The sequence below is a fragment of the Melospiza georgiana genome, chromosome 6 (assembly GCF_028018845.1).
Source record: "Melospiza georgiana isolate bMelGeo1 chromosome 6, bMelGeo1.pri, whole genome shotgun sequence".
NCBI lineage: Eukaryota > Metazoa > Chordata > Aves > Passeriformes > Passerellidae > Melospiza > Melospiza georgiana.
Genome location: NC_080435.1, coordinates 21,281,983 through 21,295,236, shown reverse-complemented (window position 1 = coordinate 21,295,236; position 13,254 = coordinate 21,281,983). Strand labels below are relative to the sequence as shown.

The 13,254-nt window shown below is 49.4% G+C and overlaps 1 protein-coding gene across 1 annotated transcript; it reads left to right on the top strand.

The window, feature by feature from the left end:
• Positions 1–2,501: 2,501 nt before the first annotated feature.
• On the top strand, positions 2,502–11,705 carry DRD4 (dopamine receptor D4). The gene is made up of 4 exons (XM_058026778.1): positions 2,502–2,732; positions 10,073–10,185; positions 10,530–11,077; positions 11,503–11,705. The coding sequence occupies exons 1-4, from the start codon at positions 2,502–2,504 to the stop codon at positions 11,703–11,705; spliced, it is 1,095 nt and encodes a 364-aa protein (XP_057882761.1).
• The last annotated feature ends 1,549 nt before the right edge of the window (positions 11,706–13,254 follow it).

Below are 13,254 nucleotides of genomic sequence, written 5' to 3'. Positions count from 1 at the left end.
ACCAACCACATCAGACCTTCTCCAAAGGTGATCTAAGCATTCCCAGTCCATCGCTCCAGCAAAACTCCTCCTGCTTTCCATGAGGGTGACCCACGACTCTGTCCTTTGTCATCTGTTTTTTGTGCAGTGACATGACTTCTTTGGATATGCTGATGTAAGACATACTTTCCTTCTCCTCTGCTAGGAGAACAGCTCCTCTTATCCAAGAAAGGAATTGTGTTTAATGTCTGTAGCTTGTTTGCCATGGAAGCACTGTCCTAATTAGTGGTTTGCCTGGCTACTCACTTCTGGAAGTCAAAAGCACTATTTCACATTAGTTTAACCCACTCCAGGATTAAACTAGTTTAGGATTAAGGCCCTGTTAGTCTGGAATATGAGCTTCCACACTGAGAATTGCGAGTCATTCAGCACTAACCCACAGGGAAAGTTGAGATAATGAATGTAAATTAACTGTTAAAGGGGATTAGAGGAATGCCACTAATCCCTGTGGGAAGGCAGGAGGACAGCAGTCACATTTCCATCCTGCTCTCTTAGCTGCTCAGGCGGTTTAAACATAAATAAATTAAGAGTATTTTCTCCACACAGTTTCATTATTGAAACTGGGGGCCTCCTCCATTAATGAAACTTCAGGACCTCCTTTTACTACTTTGAGTTCATTTCTCAGAATAAAAAGGGCTCTAGTGAACATGGTTCTGCTGTCCCAGCCCCTCACTGAATGAGGGCTGTGTCAGGAGTCAGGCTTTAGGGAACAAAGCCAGGTAGGAAAAGCTGTGATCAGATGATGGAAACCATATTCCTTGTTTGATCTTGCCAGCAGATGAGGTATCACCAAGCTTCAGACCTGGCAGATGTGCAACCATGCTTGTGTCCACCTGAGTCCAACAGAAACCATTCCCAAAAGGAATGTAGAGATACAGGTATGTGAGTACCTATTCCAGTGCTGGTGACAGACAGATCTAGATGTGGTCCCACTCAGGCCAGGTGGAATTGTCTCTCCTGTCTTTGCACACTAGAAGAGGGAGATGACTGGAGAAACAAATCCATGGGTATTGGGATCAACATGAGGATGGGCAGCCTTCACTAGGATGGGAGAGAAGGGTGGTACAACTCTGTAGTTACTAAAGACATGGCATTCTTGCTGGCTTTAGAAAAGACCTGGAAGCCCCACCTCTGGAGGCAGAATTTAGCCAACCAGACTGTTGTCCAAGTGCTTAAACCAAGGGAATTTTCTCCTACTCATGTATGAAATTGCAGAGCCACAACAGCTGGGCAAAACAGACTATGTAGATCAGCTGCTGTTAGTCCAGTCCAAGGAAGGACAGTGCTTGGATCTGTGTCCCAAGGCTGACACCAGGGCTGTGGCCTTTCCACACTGCACATGCTGGGGGGTAACTGTGACCCTTTCCAAAAAAGAGTAAGGGAACTTGGGGCAGCAGGGGTAGGGTTTGGAGAGAGGATTTCTACCACAAGTCCCAATAGTTTGGGTGAAACTCTGATAGCTGCAGCTTATAAACAGATCTTAGAAGCAATTTGTCTCATAAAAATCTTCCAATAATGTATTTTTTCTTTTATACACAGTATAAATGTCCTTTTACTGCTATGCCTTCTCTTCCCACCACCTTCCACAAACACCAGGCTGACCTGAATGCTTACCTGGCATTAACATCTGGGCTGAGGTTTAGTGGCACAGCTGCAGAGATGTCCACAGAGTCTGTATCAGCTCCCATATCTCCCAAGTCATCTGGGCTAGAAATGGAAGGTCACACCTCCCCATACCTCCTGATCCTGCAGGTGCATAGGTACCCCTCAAAGAGCATTTTTCTCTCATTTTCTGCAGTAAAACACCCCAGCCCCCATGTTCAGCTCATGACCTGCCACCCCATCTTTGCTCCCACACTTGCTGCCCATCTGGTTCCTTCCTGTATCCTACATTTCTGCAGTTGTTTATTCCTGCCCAAGCATAGGTAAAGTGCAAAATTCCTTTTGAAGAGCATCCTGCATTTGCCAGCTTATTAAGAGCACATTTAATCCGTCCTCTGTGCTCCATGACACTCTCAGCATCCTGTCTTGGCACTATCTTTAAATTTCATTATGGACTGTCTGGATCTTCACTCAGCTTAATTACAAACTCCTAAACATTACCAGATTCCACACACACATCAGAATAAAATTTCCCAGTTATTCACCCGACCTGTACTAATTCCAATTCTTTCCTCTAACATTGCTTAAGAGAACAGCCCCGTGTGAGAACGCAGCAAGACCATGTGAAAACGCAGCAAGACCTCTGCAGCGCTCGGGACACCGGGACCCGGGACACCGGGAGCCTGCCCCGCCCCCCCCCCCGCCACCCCTTAAGCCGCTTGGTGACCCAGTTGTCCCCGCGGGGCCGGGACCGGGGCCGGGCGGGGCGGCGGCGGAGGCTCCTCCCGCGGCTCGGCGGGCAGCTCCCGGCGGCCGGCCCGGCTCCGTGCGCGGGGCTGCGGGGGCAGCGCCGCGGGGCCATGGGCAACGGCACCGCCGGACCCCCGCCCGCCGTACCCGGCCACAGCATCGCCGCCCTGGTGCTCGGCATCCTCCTCATCCTCCTCATCGTCGGCGGCAACGGGCTTGTCTGTCTGAGCGTCTGCACGGAGCGGGCGCTCAAGACCACCACCAACTACTTCATCGTCAGCCTCGCCGTGGCCGATCTGCTGCTCGCCCTCCTCGTCCTGCCCCTCTACGTCTACTCCGAGGTGAGACAGCCCGGGGACACCGGGGCACGGCGGGTTGGGGCTCGTGTGCCCGCCGAGCCTGCAGGTTACGAGGCAGCGGGGGGCAAGAGACCAAGTACCGAGGGTCCAAGCCGCTCTCCGGGTTTGCTCCCCACCGCCACCCCGCCGGCACGGGAGTGCTCCCCCTCCCGGGACAGCTTTGCCCCCGGGATGTGGCGGTCAGACCCCCCGGCTCTCACCTGCGAGCGTCACGGCATCCCAGCGCTGCGGGACCGCGGGCGGCAGGGAGCGGAGCCGGCGCCGTGCGAGTTCCTGGAATCCCGTGCGAACCGCGCCGAGTGGAGATGCCCCGAGCGGAGGCGCACCGGGATGCTGTCCCTCGGCTTGCACGCTGTCCCTTGGCTTGCACCCTGTCCCTCGGCTTGCACCCTGTCCCTCGGCTTGTACGCTGTCCAGGTTGCCGTCAGCAAATGTATAGGAAGAGACAGGTGCTGTGCTCTGTTTGGCACACAGTGAGCCTTGGTGATAAAGGGAGATCTTTAGAATCTTTAACCAGGAAATAACTTTCCATGTTGGCTGAGAAGGAGAAGCTGTCTTTTCCGGGGGCTGGATGGGATTTGGTCACCCTGCACCAAGGTGGCTTTGGTTGGTAGGTTGTTGCTTGGCACAGGCCTGACCCAGCACGCGATGGCAGTTGTGGAGAGCCAGCTCAGGGACATGGGGCAGAGTTGCTGTTCACTCCCAAAACCTGTTCACCCCCAAGACTGTGACAGCTGAGGTAAAGAACAACAGGCACTCCTGAGGCTGAGTTCTCTCTGTGACATTTACTGCCAGGGACAAATAAACCATTGTGCTTGCAGGGGGATGTTTTAGAACCTGTTAGTACCAGCTGGTGGCTCTTCCCTGCTCAAGAGGATGAAAGCATCCACTGAGCCGAATAGCAGGTTTTTCTACCCATGCTGGTGGTAGCTGGTAGCGTGAATCTTCTTCCCAGCTGTGGAATAGCATCTCCCATCTTGTCCTCTTTCACAAGCCATGCAGAGCACCCCATGGCTCAGCAGGCCCTGACTGTGCAGGCCTGTACTCCCCTAAGCAAGGCAGGCTGCAGATTAGAGCTTAGAATGGTCTCTACCTCGTCCTAGGATTTTGCAGGACACTGTGACCTCTCTGGAGACAGGTATTGTGGAGCAGCAGGTTCATCTGGGGACCCATGAGAAGAACCAAGGAAGAACTGGAGCATTAGGTACCCTCTTTTTCTGCTGTGCTCTTGGTGTTGGTGGATTTGCTTTTCCTCATTACCTCTTTTTTGCTGTGGTTAGAAAGGCATATTCTTCATCATTCTTCTCAGCTACTTTTTGCTAATTGGGATCCCTTTTCTTCCTTCCTCTTTCTGTTGTCTCTTGATGCCTTCAGTCCCCAGGTCTCTCTATGGGCAGTCATGAATACCAGAGTGGTTTCCTTTTGCCTGCAGGTGGGAGTTTTGCTGGAATATATAAAATACAGGTTAACATATTCTGGGGTACCTCTGAAAATGCTTCCAGTGGGGCAGGAGTATTTCTTGAATACCACAGACATTCCACAAGTTCTGGATTCTCAGGTAACAGGTGTTCATACCTGTATGAGCTTTAAAAACTGGTGCTGTCCAGCTTGTGGTGACACTTGGTACATTCACCTCCATGGCTATTCATAAACATCAGTTCTGTGAGGGAATTCTTCCATGTCTCTGCTCCCAGGATATTAAACATGGAGAATGAAGGTGCTGTATGACAGAAATCTTTCCCTTCCCTCCTCTGCAGCTCCTGCAGCCAGGCAGGCATTCAGAGGCACAAAACAGCACAGGCACCAGGATTTGCACTCCTGGCTCTCAGAGGGAATGCATGGAGCAGGTGAGGGAAGTATGGAACAGCTACAGAGAGAGAGAGAGAGAGAGAGAGAGAGGGAGAGAGAGCCTCGAGCAGGCAGTGGAGCTTTGATGTGTAGAGCAACTCCAGCTCTAGTGTTGCAGCAGTTCCCATTCCATGCCTGGAAGCTTCTCTGGGCTCAGAGCCTGCAGGTGCCCATTTTCATTTTAATTGTCTTTTGTACACTGGTGCAGGATTTCCAACTCATTTTGTTCTGAAATAAGGAAAAGGGAGAGTAACCACTGAATCCATGCCAGAGGACAGGATTTTTGTGGTCTCTTTCTTTGTGGTTTTTTTTTTTTTTTTTTTTTTTTTTTTTTTTTTTGTTTGTTTGTTTGTTTGTTTGGTTTGGTTTTTTGTTGTTTTTTTATTCCTTGGAGGCAAAACTCAGAAGTAGATGTTGGGATGCAAGATGCAAGGGGTAGTGTTGCTCTTTAAAACTAGCTTGGTTTCAGCTTGCACTCTGTACCAAACATGGTAGCCACTGAAAATATGGCCTGGACAATCCTGAATGTTCACCTCAATCTTCTTTCTTGGTGTGGGGTTTTTGTTTTGTTGTTTTAAACTTTAGTACAACTCCTGATACAGTAAAGATGGACTCTGAGGGCCTATTGGAAAACTTGAGAACCAGCTGAGGCAGTGGGTTTTTGCTTTTTAAGCATGAAGAGAACAAAAAACTGAGCATTTTTTCATTCAGCAGAAATTTGCTCACCTTGTGCTGTTTTCCTGTGAGGTGGCATCTTGTGTTCCAGTTTTGGAAACATTCCTTCAAGTCAGAGCTTTAGAAGACAGCAGGAGGGACTTAACTTTTGAGGTGACATCTGACACCCTCTCAAAGAACAGATCTCCTCCAAGCCCCAGTGGGGATGGGATTCCTTCCTGTGGTATGTGGGTGATCCTTTGCTGCTGTTCTCTGAAGCTGGAGCACAGTGGAGAGTCCTTGATTGTGGGTTTTATTTCTGGTTGTTAAGAAAGCTCATTTCAGACAATGGCAGAAATTATGGATACACACTCTCCTTCCACTAGACTCATCCAAATGTGAAACAAAGACATGTTCCAATGTTTCCAGTTGCAATTACTCACAGCTGCCTGCCCTGGTGGGCAGAAGGCACTTACCTTCCTGCCTGCTTGGGAATCTGAGGTCTTAGCAGTGTGATGGGGAGAGGTAATGGTAACTTTCACGGGGAAGTTGCACTGCTCTTCTGCCAGCCTTGGCTTTCTGATGAGTGTGTCAAGTGCTTTCCAGCAATCAATCCTGTGCCAGAAAAGCAGGGGTGATGGGAAGCAAGGAGGAAGGAGATGGCCTGGAGCACTCTTAGGCATTAACTGTTATTCCTGAAGAGCAGAGTTCTGCTTTCATGTGAAGGGAGGCCAGGAGAAGATCCCAGAGAGTCCCTGGAGCATTGGTAGCACCGAACCAGGGGGTACCCGAGGAAGCAGAGCTATGGTGCTGTGGAGTTACTGCAGGATATCACTTGGCTCTGGATGGCTTTGGGAGGGAGCTGCATGGCTCCACAGGCCTGCCTTGTGAGGCAAGCTTCCTCTTCCCAGAGACACTGAAAATGGCAGGAGTCCCAAAGACTCTGGGATACTTGCAGGAGTTTATACAGCCCTCATCAAGTGGAGGCATCCCAGCAATTATGGCAGGCACCAGGACAAGCTCCACACGTGGACTATGCTGTGCAGCACACCTGTACCTGTACCTGAACCTGTAGCTGCTGCTCCTGTGCTCAGCTCTCTGCTAATCCCTGCCAAGCAGCAGGGCTGTGGAACAGGCCTGAGCCAGGAAGCTGCTGGCAGGAGCTGAGGGTGTTGGTTATGTAAACATCTTTGCCACTAAGACCTGTGTAAGTGATTACGGAAAAGAGGAAACAGTTTGAGCAGATTTGCACATTTACCTGGCTCCTTCTCAGGTCAGGGAAGATGAGTGTTCCCAGCAGGCATGATGATGGAGCAGCCAGTAAAAACCTCATGTGCTATCTTCTTATCTTGCTGAGGGTGATGGGTTCTGCCCAAAACGTTCAGGGTGTCACTGGCTTGGTATCAAAACATCTATTTTGCAGTTTTTTCTGTGTGCTTGTGATGGAGCTCTTCTAATAAGAGGCCAGACCTCTACCCTCTCCAAATTTCCCCAGGCTCTCTGTGAATGAATGTCAGCTTGTTTGCAGCAGGATTTGGGATTAGTCTTTCCTAGAATGTTACAGTTTTAGTGGAAATAGATGTTATTCTGGGCCTGACTGATGTCTGAGCCACACAAAGTACCAGGGAGCTGAGACAGGCCAGCAGTTACAAACCAGTGCTTAGGGTTTTGTTTCAGATACCAGTAATTGGGAGAGGTGTCCTGGAATTCTTGGCCCTCATAATGTCTCAGATGGATGATGAGGCTTTTTCATAATCTCTGAAAAACCTTGACCTCAATGATTTAAGAAACAATATCAGAGCAGACATGAGGCACCTCTGTCTTATGTCCCACTCCCTCTTCTTCCTCTCCCCTTGCAGGCTGCATTGTGTATTCTGGGGACTGTGACAGTTGTCACAACTCATGACAAAAAGCCCCAAGTCAGCTTCTGGTGGACATGGAGACAATTCTTTGGCTCTGATGCTGGACTTTGCCCACTGGCAAGGACTGTTCCTCTTCCAGCTCATGTCACAGCCTTCCCACTCCATGCCATGTCTTGGAGCCATGGCTGCACTGAGGCAGATACTTGTTCAAAGTCCAGATGGGCATCTCCTAATTCCCTTTCAGGCTCCTGCTGTTCCCTGCATGTGGCAGGAGTGAGACAAGGGCTGGTATCAGAGGAAATAGAACTAAAACCTTTGGCTTTGTCTTGGCTCCTGCCCTCAGGAGCTCTTCTGGCATCAGGCTGGTTTAGAAGGCAGAGTTTTCCTTACAAATCAGCTGTGCCGAGGAATAAGGATACCAGAATGGGCTGACTAGGAAGGCAGCTGCAAGGGTTTGAGAAGCCAAGTCTGTCTCCTGCCATCCAGCATCCTATAAAAACTTCTGCATTGTATTCTGGAAAAGTGGAGAACCAAAAGAGCTGCTGGAGGTTCAGTTGCTCTGGAGCACTTAAAGGAAGCTTGAGCTGTTTGTGATCCCTAAATCTTTACACTGTGTACCTTGATGGGCTAATCTGCTGCAGCCTCCTGGAATTAGGTACTCCTTAATCACATGGCCCAGCAAAGCCTCTTATCCAAAGTTACTCTCCCATCAGAGGGGTCCTTGGCACATTTTGCCAAGGTGGGCAGGTGACAAACACCACAGAATGGGAAGTTCTCTCCTAGCACCTCCTCCAAAGCTGAGTCTTGGGGGTTGGTGGGGAAAGGGAAGGGTTTCATAGCATTTTCCAAGTGCCCAACTTTAATCTCACACGATCCAATGGTGCTGCAGACCGAGAGCCTTTGTCCTTTTCAGAATCAATTAGTTCCCCCAAATCACAAATAGGTTTGGAAAACTGCAGCCCAAAATCAAATTTTTCTCTCTCATAAGCTGAACGGAACCTGTCAAGATCCCAGTGAGCTTGGCAGAAATTTGGCTTTTGATGATTCAGGTCCCAAATTCAGTTTGGAGTGTCTGCATTGTGCTAGAAAATAGGCTGACTGAAGCACACAGGTCTGACTCCAGAGCTCCCCCGGAGGTATCTCAAGGAGATGCTGTACAAAAATAGCAAAACAGTTACTTCAGAGACTCCTTTGGCTTTACAGCTCCTCTAATCATAATCCTGTGCTTGACATCATTACTGGCTGATATTAATCCCTGCAGAGCTGCCTGCCCTGTGGCTGGCAGGCCCTGGGGTTCAGCACCTTCCAGGCGTTCTGTGGAGTGTGTTCCCCACGTGGCTCTACTCTGTGCTGGGATGAGTGAAACCAGAACTGTTGTTTAGCACCAGTACAGGAACAAATCCATACCTGCTTCCTGAAACCTGCAACATTAAAGGGCAGCAACATTAGACTCTATGAGCACTGGCTGGCTATTGCTATAGAGAAAAAGGTCCCTGGGATATATATATATATATATATATATATATATATATATATATATATATATATATATATATAATTTTTATGCAGCACATTTTCTATAGATAGAAATATGTAATAAATTATATATATTAGGTGATGCACATTATCTGTAGATAAACATACATAGAAAGTTAAATATATTACTTGCAGCAATATATGTATACTATAGTAATATCTATAATATATATTTTAATAAAAACTTATAGAAAGTACAGATAGTGCTTGGTATTTTACATTATCAAAATAAAGTGTTTGAATCAGACATGTCAAGGGGCCATTGCTACTGAACACTTTTTTTTCAAGCTAAAATCATACTTATTTGTACATTTTAATGGGTTTTTAACCTGTATCTGCAGAGGGACCCAGAGGAATTTTCCTCACAGTCTCAAACTCTGAGGAAAAATTCCCTGCTGCCTTGTGGTGATAGCCTATTGAGCTACCTGGCTTACCTGTGCAGGTGCAAGCAAACTGATAGGTCTCTGCCTCTGCTGAAGGAGCTCATGGGAATAATGGCACAGGAATGGGATCGAGGTGACCTATTTCTGTATCAGCCTAAAAAGTGCTTTAATGTTAAAAGAACAAGCTGGGTTTGTACCTGGTTGAGACAAGCACTTGATTGGAACAAAGTGTTGCAAGTAGTTTCTGGCTGTATGAGCATCAGCCATTGCTGTCCTTCTGTCTGTCCTGCTGCCTGTCCTGTGCTATGGGCTGTGCAGAGCTTGTGCTGGCTGGCTGAGACATGACCAAGCTGAAAATCACCAAGAATGGCAGAGTCAACACTTACAGGTGGTTTAGAGCACTGACACCGGTCCCTGTTGCTCTGCCCTGGTGCCTGTGACTGTGGGGAGAGAATCAGAGGTTGTTACTCACTGCCTGGACCTGGTCTCCAGAAGCTGAACTTGTGCTTGGCCTGCCAGGGTGGAACAGTTGTGTAACACAGAGAAACTCTTCACATAGTCTGCATGCAGGGGCTTGGAGTGGCTGGGACACAGAAGTGGAAGAGGAGCTTTGTGCTCTGTCTTCTGCTTGCTTGGGGACTGAGCTCAGGATGCTGTGCAGCCAATATTGCTTTGTTGGGGAGATCCTGAGGTCCTGAACTGGGGGTTTGAGGAGTCTGGGGGTACATGACCTCATCCAAGGCAGTGCAATGTCCTGTGTCCATTTCTCTGCCCAGTATGACTCACTTGGCTGTACTGATGGTCTGAGAGCTCAGTTCTCCAGACAGGCCAGAGCCACAAGCCCTGAGCAGGCTGTGGGCTCTGTGTGGGGCTGATTCCCATGTGCTGCTGCTGCACTGGGAGCATCGTGCTATGGCAGGAGCACTCAGCTTTGGGCTGCTTGTTTGGAACAAACATGAGTGGCTGAGGCACCCAGGCATGGCGATGTTCCTGTCATTTTAAAGGACACAGCATCTGCTGACCCCAGGGATCTTTTCAGTTCCAGGGAGGAGTGTGGTCCCTCAGCACGGTGCTGTGCGATGCCCTGATGACCATGGACGTGATGCTGTGCACGGCCTCCATCTTCAACCTGTGTGCTATCAGCGTGGATCGGTGAGTGCTTCCTGCTCTGGCTGTGCCTGGGCAGCACACTGCTTCCATAGGCCCTTGCCAGTGTCCCAGGCAGGGAGGATTCTGCCCTCCCCTAAGGAGACTGTTCTGCCCTGACGTCCTCCACCATCAGGTTTGTGTCCCATTAGTGGTGGCCAAGCTGAAATCTTGTTGTGTCATGACCCAGAGCTGTCTCTTGGCTGTTGTGGTTGTAGCCCAGGCCTCAGCTGTCAGTAAAGTGAATTAATGGGGGGAAGGACAGTGGCAAGGAGTTTGGGGTCCCTTGGTTACATTACCACGATGCCACCACCACACCAGGACTGACTCACCCAGGGCTATGTTGGCAGGTTCATCGCTGTTCAAATCCCACTCAACTACAATCGGCGGCAGATCGACCTGCGGCAGCTGATCCTTATATCCACCACCTGGATATTCGCCTTTGCTGTGGCATCCCCAGTCATATTTGGCCTCAACAATGTCCCAGACCGGGACCCCAGCTTGTGCCAACTGGAGGATGACAACTACATCGTGTATTCCTCCATCTGCTCCTTCTTCATCCCATGCCCTGTCATGCTGGTTCTGTACTGTGGCATGTTCCAAGGACTCAAGCGCTGGGAAGAAGCCCGGAAGGCCAAGCTGAGAGGCTGCATCCACGGAGCCAACAGGAAGCTCTATCACCCCCCAACCTTGATGGAGAGAGAGCAGACTCGGCTGGGGCTGCTGGAGTGCAGCCCCTATGCCCGTGCCGGCCTCCCTGGGGAGTGTGGGATGAACAGTGGGATCCAGACTGTGTCCTACCCACACCTCAGGTACCCGCACCCAGGGCACGGGCGCAAGCAGGCCAAGATCAACGGCCGGGAGCGCAAGGCCATGCGGGTGCTGCCCGTCGTTGTCGGTGAGTGGCTGTCAGGGATGCTGGGGAGGCTGGGAAATGTGCCACCTTGTCACACTACAGCACTCAGACTGGCAGGGCCTGGGTCAATCCAGAGCAGTGCCAAAACCCACCACCCTTGGGAAAGAACACATACACATATAGACACATACAGTGTCTGTAACACAACCTCCCTCCAAGGCAAACCTGTGACTCCCAATATCTTACATTCAAAGCCAAAGCAAGACTAACTTAAGACTTTTCATCAAAGTTTAGGACAGGAATAATATCCCAAATTTTTGTCTGGGCATAAGCCCAGCTCCACGTGTTAGCCCAACTGCTGCCTTTTCCCTGAGTGCCCAAGCTGTGTCTTTTTTAGCTCAGACTTTGTTAAATTAAACCCTTTTGAACATTCACATCACCTTCTCTCTTTATTGTCCTCCTGGCAGGTGCTTTCCTCTTCTGCTGGACACCTTTTTTTGTGGTGCACATTACCAGGGCACTCTGCAAGTCCTGCTCCATCCCCCCTCAAGTCACCAGCACTGTCACTTGGCTGGGCTACGTCAACAGTGCTCTCAACCCCATCATTTACACCGTGTTCAACGCCGAGTTCAGGAACTTCTTCCGCAAAGTCTTGCACCTCTTCTGCTGAGCCCTCTGTGCAGGAGGAACCACTGGGTCATTTTTTGTATAGTTCATTAAAGATCTATTTCTGCCTCTGGTCTGCTGTCTTTGTTGGGGATGAGGGCAGGATGAGCAGAGCTTGCAGCTGAAGGGGCTCCCCACGTCCTTGTAGTAAGGTGTTACAGGTGAAGGCCAGTGGATGCAGCTTGGATCCTCTTCCCAGTGGAACTGCCAAGTGTAGCCTCTTCTTTAACAGTTGCTGTTTGATGTAAGCAGGGATAATAATTGTAATTTCTAATCTTCTGGCTTCTGGGGTGATATTAACATGGCTGTGAAGTGACAGGGACATGAGTCTGGGGGAAAAAAAGGCTGTTTAAACTAATTACCCAGATGTCCACATACGAGACAAAGGTACCAAGCTCATTTCCAGATGTCCATATGCAGGAGAGGGTGAATCTACCTATGCAATCTCCTTTCCCCTTATCCTTGATAATTTTAAACCCAAAGCCTGATTTCACTCATGTTTAACAAGGGTCTTACAAAGGCATCATAATGTTATTGCTAGTGCTCCAGAATTTCTTGTGAAGCCACACAATTCCTGCCAGGAACCATTTCCAGCCTCAAGAAAAAATCCTTCATACATTTAGGTGAACCTGCATGCAGCGACAGCCACAGTGGCCAGTGGGACAGGTGATGCTTGTCGCTGAGGCTCAGAGGGGAGAAAAAGAATATTGCAGAAAATTACAGTCTTCCAGGTAATGATTTTGTACAGGATTATTGTTTCCAGGAGGGAATTTGCTTGGAAGCAGAACGGAAAGGGTATGTCTAGAGTATGTTCCTTTGACTAAAAATAGCAGGTGCTCAATTTCTCACCAGCAAACAGACTCAATTCCCACGATTGTATTGTGCATTTCTGAGCTGTCACATGCTGGGTTGGGGCACAGCTGCCCCAGGTACCAGGGCACCATGGGCTCTCCAGAGGTGCTGTTTCAGAGCTGTGTTTGCTGCATCTGAATGCAGGATGCAAGAAACCCTGTAAATGATCTGCCTTCTCAATTAACTAACTGTCTCCAAGTTCTAGACAATGGGCAATCAGCATTTAACTGTGAGCAGAAACCATTCCCAACACTCAAGCGTTATGTTGGAAAGCAGGAGTGAGCATTTTGCTTTGGGAATGGAAGGAGTTGCCTTTTCCTTCCTTCCCAGGAGTATCACACATAATTTCTGTTCCCATCCTGCCTCAGTTCCTGCTTGACTTTCGTGGGAAGCATGGCTCCTTCTTGAAGAGCTGCACACTGTGGCCACCAGCTCCTGGTCCTCTATGGCACTGTACTGCTGCCCCCTGGGCCTGATCAGCTCTGTGTTAAGAGGAATAACTTTCCCAGGAAACAGCCAGGAAGTAACACTCACCACCTGCCACCGACTGTGGGAGCCCTGTCACCTCCCTCCATGGGAGAATGAGGACCAATGCCCCTCAGGAGCTGGTGCTGCTGGCAAACCCACCAAGGGCACTTCTGAGAGATGGAAAACCAGCTCCTGCTGCCTTGGAACACATGGAATGTAACCTAACAGACCTT